The sequence below is a fragment of the Solanum pennellii genome, chromosome 5 (genome assembly GCF_001406875.1).
Source record: "Solanum pennellii chromosome 5, SPENNV200".
NCBI classification, from domain to species: Eukaryota; Viridiplantae; Streptophyta; class Magnoliopsida; order Solanales; family Solanaceae; genus Solanum; species Solanum pennellii.
This window is the reverse complement of record NC_028641.1, coordinates 8777113-8783735: the sequence shown is the minus strand read 5'-3', so window position 1 is coordinate 8783735 and position 6623 is coordinate 8777113. Positions and strand designations below refer to the sequence as shown.

The 6623-nt window shown below is 34.1% G+C and overlaps 1 protein-coding gene across 1 annotated transcript; it reads left to right on the top strand.

Annotated features, from left to right (window-relative positions):
- The first annotated feature begins 3093 nt into the window (after positions 1-3093).
- On the top strand, positions 3094-5925 carry LOC107018780 (probable carboxylesterase 11). The gene is made up of 2 exons (XM_015219349.2): positions 3094-3998; positions 5082-5925. Exons 1-2 carry the CDS (start codon positions 3337-3339, stop codon positions 5623-5625), a joined length of 1206 nt encoding a protein of 401 aa, XP_015074835.1. The 5' UTR covers positions 3094-3336; the 3' UTR covers positions 5626-5925.
- The last annotated feature ends 698 nt before the right edge of the window (positions 5926-6623 follow it).

The following is a 6623-nucleotide window of genomic DNA, read 5'->3' as shown; positions in this document are numbered from 1 at the left end:
AATTTACAAAGGAGGGGGGGGGGGGTTTCACTTGCTCTAGGATTCGTTTGGCCTTGAAAATGAGTGTTTTTTTTTGCCGGGGTGAAAAATTGGCTCCATAGATGAGATCTTAACGGACGTCCATGTAAATTTTTTGCAAAATGATGTCGTAATTTTGGATCACAAAAAAAGATTGTAGACTATAGCAAATGAAAATCGACAAATGAGGAATTTACGTGCTATGAAGCTCGTTTGACCTTGAAAGTAGGCCGTTTTGACCGTGGTGACCAACTGGCTCCATAAATAAGGTCTTAATAGATATCAATGAAATTTTTGACAAAAATGATGTTGTATTCTTAATCACCAAAATTTTGTGGATTATAGCACAAGAAAATTAGCAAAATAGGTGGTTTGCCTGTTGTGGGGCTTGTTTTCCCTGAAAATGGGTCGTTTTGGCTATGGTGACTAAGTGGATCCATAGCTAAGGTCTTAACGGACGTCCATGTAAATTTTCGACAAAAAATGTCATTGAAATTCTGGATCACCAGAAACGATGGTGGAATATTAATCATGAAAATCGGCAAAATTGGGGTTTACCTGCTCTAGGCTTTTTTGACATTCAAAATGGGTCCTTTTGGTCGTGGTGTTCAATTGGCTCCACAATTATGGTCCTAACAACATGTAATTTTTTGACAAAGATGATGTCAAAATTTCGAATCACAAAAAAAGATAGTGACTATAGAACACGAAAATAGACAAAATGAGAGATATACCTGTTGTGGGGCTCGTTTGGCTTTTAAAATTGACCGTTTTGGCCATGGTGTCCAAATGAATCCATATCTAAGGTCTTAACGCATGTCCATGTAAATTTTCTACAAAAATAACGTCAAAATTCTGGATCACCAAAAATTCAATGGAATATAGCACACGAAAATTGACAAAATGGTGGATTTAATGACTGTGCGGCTCGTTTGACCTTTAAATAAGGATGTTTTGGCCGTGGTGACCAATTTTTTCATAGTTAAGATCTTAATAGACGTCCATGTAAATTTTCGCCAAAAATGATAAGGGAATTAAGAGATAATCTTAACTAAAAAATAAATATACATGTGTCAATCAATCAAAGTTTCAACAATAATTATTTAATAATACTTGTTAAGTTTGATAAATTAAGAGATAATTTATCTTTTTGTCTATTTTATCCTTCTATTTAGGGGTGTTCATGACCCGATTTTGTTCGATTATTGAATAAAATCAAATTAAATGAATTTTTTCAACCAAACAAAAAATAATCGTCTGTTTGGTTTGATTTTGATTTTTTTGGTTTTCTCGACTCGAAAAAATATTTTTTTTGAGGACATACGTATCTTGATAGACATAGACATAGTACATGAATAATCCGCATGAAAGTTACTGTGGACTCAATTATGCAATACTAGAGTAAGTATTACATGAACAAAGTGATTCAATTAAGATAAAGCGTGAATATTTTATGTAAGGTAGGGTTCGTAAAGACTAAAGTAATGAATTTTAATGGACTTGAACTTATGGTTGTAAAGGATAAAACTTAATTGTTGGACTTGATAAATTGATAATGTTAATGACTTAAAGTTAATTAGTAACATTTAGCAAAACAATTATATTTTATTTAAGAATAATATACTTCTCAATTCGGTTTGGTTATTTTTGCAGTTCTTTTTTACTAAAATTAAAATCAAACCAAACAATATAGATTTTCAAAATTTAAAACCAAATTAAACCAAATAAAATATCAATTTTAATCAATTTGGTTCGAATTACGGTTCGACTTGATTTTTTATCCATAACGATGACCAATCCTACTTCTATTAAATATTATTTACTCCTCATTTAATACATTTTTTAAAGCATTAAATTTAATAAAGTCAAATGAATAATAATTTTATCCAATTATTTAGGGATCTTTTGGTATGCTGCACTGAAGAATTAATTCATGGATTATGTAAGGTATTATTTACTATCATGTTTGGTAGGAATTTGAACATATGTACAACTAATCCATGAATTAGTTATACATCCTACATTGTATTATATGATGTATTACTAATACCTTTCATTTAGAGCTATTAGTAATACATAGGATATAATACCATGAGATAAACCTATATAAAGCCAAAAATATCCCTCAAATCATTTTAATTATTTTGTGTATTTTTCTTGATTTTATGATTTATATCTGTATTAATAAATTTATTTAAATAAATTAGCTTACAAATTATTCAGAGAGAGTTGTTTGTTACTAAATCCCATACAAATCAATATAAATTTGAAATGTGAGTTGTATATTTGTATATGAAGTTTGTGATCGAAATTGAATGTGTGTGTGTGTGTGTGTATATATATATATATATATATATATATATGTATAATGTTTGATGTTCTAATTATTTGTATTTTAAGCAATTTAAAAAACTTACATACATATTAAAACTACAATTTGCAATTTTATGTGTATATATAGATGGTTTATTCAATTTTGCCATTGTTGATTGTTTTTTCAATTTTAAAAGTAGATGATTTATTTTTTTTTAAATTGAAAAATGACATTTGTGAGTGATCAATTTATTAAGATGTCAATTATTTATCCTCAAATAATTCAAGTGATTAGAACAATTATCTACCTTAACCCAATAACATAATAATTTAAAGGTATAATAGAAAAGAAGTTTTTTTATAGAATTATAATCTAAACACAAGATAATGTGGAAAAAAATGAATCAAACACTTGATAAAAATAAATTTTGCATACTAATCTCTGCATTGTTAATATTTGTAAATGATCTCTTAGTGTTTCTTAAGTTGTGTGTCAAGTCAACAGTGACAAGTATGAGTACAGACGAAGTATAGTAATAGTACGTAAAATGTCGGATCCGTGCTATAAGCAAGTTGTGATTGAATGAAAAAATCTCTTAGATTTGATTGAAATATTATTCGTCCAATAATTATCAACTCAATACTAAATCGACCTATATCTATTTAATAATTTAACAAATTAATATATTTAAAAATTAAAATACATCATTAAGCATAATTATCGGCCTATAAAAAAGATTAGTCGTGTTATCTGGAAAAGATTACATAAATCCGGCGCCATATTCATAGTGATTTATGGGTGACGCCCACACGTTATAACAACAACTGCTCCATCAATGGAAGCTTCCATTTCTTGAATTTCTCAAACTCTTACTAAATTCCACTCCGGCGGTGGAACCCTTGTCATCTTCAACGTATTTCGTTAATTAATTCTTATATATATATAGATATATAAAGAAATCTGTTTTCTACTGCTGAAAGTTTCTTCTTCTCATCGGAGTAGATATGCCGAGCTTAATTGTCAAAGTTTACAGCTTACTCTTCAAGTATAACCTTAATCGCCGATTGCAATCACTAATCCAATCCCCAATTTCATACCCTTTTAACGGTGTCGTCTCACGCGCCGATGAATCGATTATCACTTCTAACCCTAGTTTCTCTACCGACGGTGTTGCAACTAAGGACCTGCATATTGATTCTTTGACTTGTCTATCTCTCAGGATTTACCTCCCTCAATCTGCACTTATTTCGTTGAGAAATTTGGAATCTGGTGAAGGGGGTTATGGGGGTTATGTACCGGGAAAAAATGGGAAAAATTGTAAGAAATTGCCGGTGATTTTGCAGTTTCATGGTGGTGCTTGGGTGACTGGGGGTATTGATACGGTTTCCAATGATGTTTTTTGTAGGAAATTGGCGAAATCTTGTGATGCTATTGTGATTGCTGTTGGGTATAGATTGGCACCGGAGAGTAGGTTTCCGGCTGCGTTTGAAGATGGGGTTGCGGCGATTAAGTGGTTAGGGAAGCAAGCTAATTTGGCGGAATGTAGTAGGTCAAGTTTGGATAAGAGGATTGTTAATGGAGAGAAGCATAGGGGAAGGCAAATTGTGGATGGATTTGGGGCTTCTATGGTTGAGCCTTGGTTAGCAGCTCATCTAGATCCTTCAAGGTATAATTTTCTGTTACTAATTCCTTCTGTTGTATACTATTGATGTTCTTGCCTTAGTAAATCACTACTGGTAGTTTTGATTTCTTCGTTTATCTTGTTTGATTTTGTTCTTTCGTTGTTCGTTTTTGTTCTTGTTCGGTGCTGTTAACTATGTTAAAGAAAGAAATTGTAATCTTACGCATGTCACAATGGGTATTTCATCAAAGGTACATTGAGAAGGTTAGAGCTAGAGGCTTCAAATATAGAGATGTGTTTGTCTGTTTCGAACAAACTAAAAGTGTCATATAAGATAGAGCGGAGACCCTTCGGGGTGGCCCAGTGGTTTGAGCTTGGGACTTCCATGTTGGAGGTTTTAAGTTCGAAACCCCTAGCCAACGAAAGCAAGGGGTTTGCCTTCTGGGTCGAGCTCCAAGCCTGGTGCGGGTTACCCCTTCTATGTGTTTTGCGAGCTAATAGCATAGGAGTGGGGGGTTTATCCTGTTTTCACCCAAAGGGTAGCGGTTGTGGGTTTCCCTTGTCATCAAAAAAGAAAAGATAGAGCGGAGGGGAGTACCAGCTAAGTTAAGTAATTTCAGCTTCTATTTTGGATATAAGTGGTAGTTGTTTGAGGAATAATTTCCTTAATATGGATCACATCATTTGCTAGGATTATGCAAAAATATAGCATCTAATTAGGCCTGCCCCGACTATTGAATGCTGTTTACATTTGATTCCCTGTGCTGTAAGCTAAACAGATATGACCGTGTGATGGTGTTTTAAGTCTCGAGAGCTGGGAAACAGGGAGTTTTGAGAAGCCAAATTAGAGTTTTAGTGACTTAGTGTGATAAATTCAGTTTGGAAGACGAGACTCTAGTATGAAATCATAACTCTGATATTTGATCCTCCTCAAAAACCTGCCTCTCCTTTTGAATATTGTCTGTATATTAGGTGATCTTTAGAAGCGTAAATGAACCAAATTACTTTCCTTTCACACCTATACATGTCAATTTATTAAATAGCTTATGACAGATTGAAAAGATCATATGACTTGAGGTGAAATATACTAGAAAGTGCTTGTAACTTTGGTTCAATCTGATTTTATAGGTGTGTTCTTCTTGGAGTAAGCTGCGGAGCCAACATTGCTAATTATGTTGCTCGATATGCTGTTGAGGCAGGGAAACTTTTGGATCCTATAAAAGTTGTGGCTCAAATTCTTATGTACCCTTTCTTCATTGGAAATATTCCTACGCATTCAGAGATGAAACTGGCAAACTCTTACCTCTACGACAAGGCTACATGCATTCTTGCTTGGAAACTTTTCCTCCCGGAAACGGATTTCAATCTGGACCATCTAGCTGCTAATCCCCTTAAACCAGGAAACGAGAAACCCTTGGACTTGAAGCATATGCCACCCACGCTTACAGTGGTTGCTCAGTATGATTGGATGCGAGACAGGGCTATTGCTTATTCAGAAGAACTTCGAAGAGTGAATGTCGATGCCCCTCTTCTTGATTACAAGGATGCTGTGCATGACTTTGCTACCCTTATCGTGCTTCAGAAAACGCCTAAAGCTCAGGCTTGCTTAGAGGACATCTCGATTTGGGTCAAAAAGTATATATCCCTCAGAGGCAATGAATTTTCATACTGAGTGAAGAATCAGAGAGGAGACGGCACAGGTTCCTGCTCTTAGGGTATCTGCCCTACCTCCTTTCATTACATATTTAGTTTCAAAGTGAGATTTTTGTTTCAATTGTTGTCCCTGGTTAAATTGTTTCATTTATTAGTTCATGATCATTCTTTTATATACAAAATATGTAGACTGTAGTGATGTACATAGCTTAAGACTTCAGAGAAAACACTGAATCTAATGTAAATTTGGAAAATTTGCTCTTTAATGTAAAGAGTTCCCCTTTTCGGTTTCAGCTGCCTTGGGAACCATTTGATGAGAGGATCTAACTTATATCCATTGCCAGTGTACAAAATGAATTGTTTACACCAATCAATGTATTTAAGGTGTGCCTTACTTTCGAAGTTAGGGTAATGTATGCCGATTATAGTTTTACCTCTGAGGTGAGGTGGAGAGGCTGTATCGGATATACCCTCAATCCATGGCAAATATAGTTCAGAAAAAGACGTACTGAAAGTAGAATAGATAATAAATAATAACAAAAACAACAAATAGTAGTAGAAAACTACTAAAATAATAATTATATAATGGAACTACACGAAGCACTAGATAGTAACATAAATCGAAGAATAAGAAACTGCAAGAGTAGTACCACGACTACTAGTAAGGACAACAAGACAATACACTCTAACCTAACTAACCTTCTAGGCTTGTATCCTAATTCGTCGTGTCCTCCACACCTTTCTATCTAAGGTCATATCCTCGGTAAGTTGCAACTGCGTCATGTCCTATCTAGTCAGTTCTCGCCAATACTTCTTCAATCTACCTCTGCCTCTTCTAAATTCATCCATAGCAACCTCTCACATCTTCTCACTGGGGCATTCTTTGTGATATCGTCACACTCATAAATCATATCAAGCTCGCTTCCCACATCCCATCTGTCGCTCCAAATCACTTTCACCTTGTCTCGGATATCCTAATATTTACTATCTTGAATGAGATATCATGTCATTAATGCC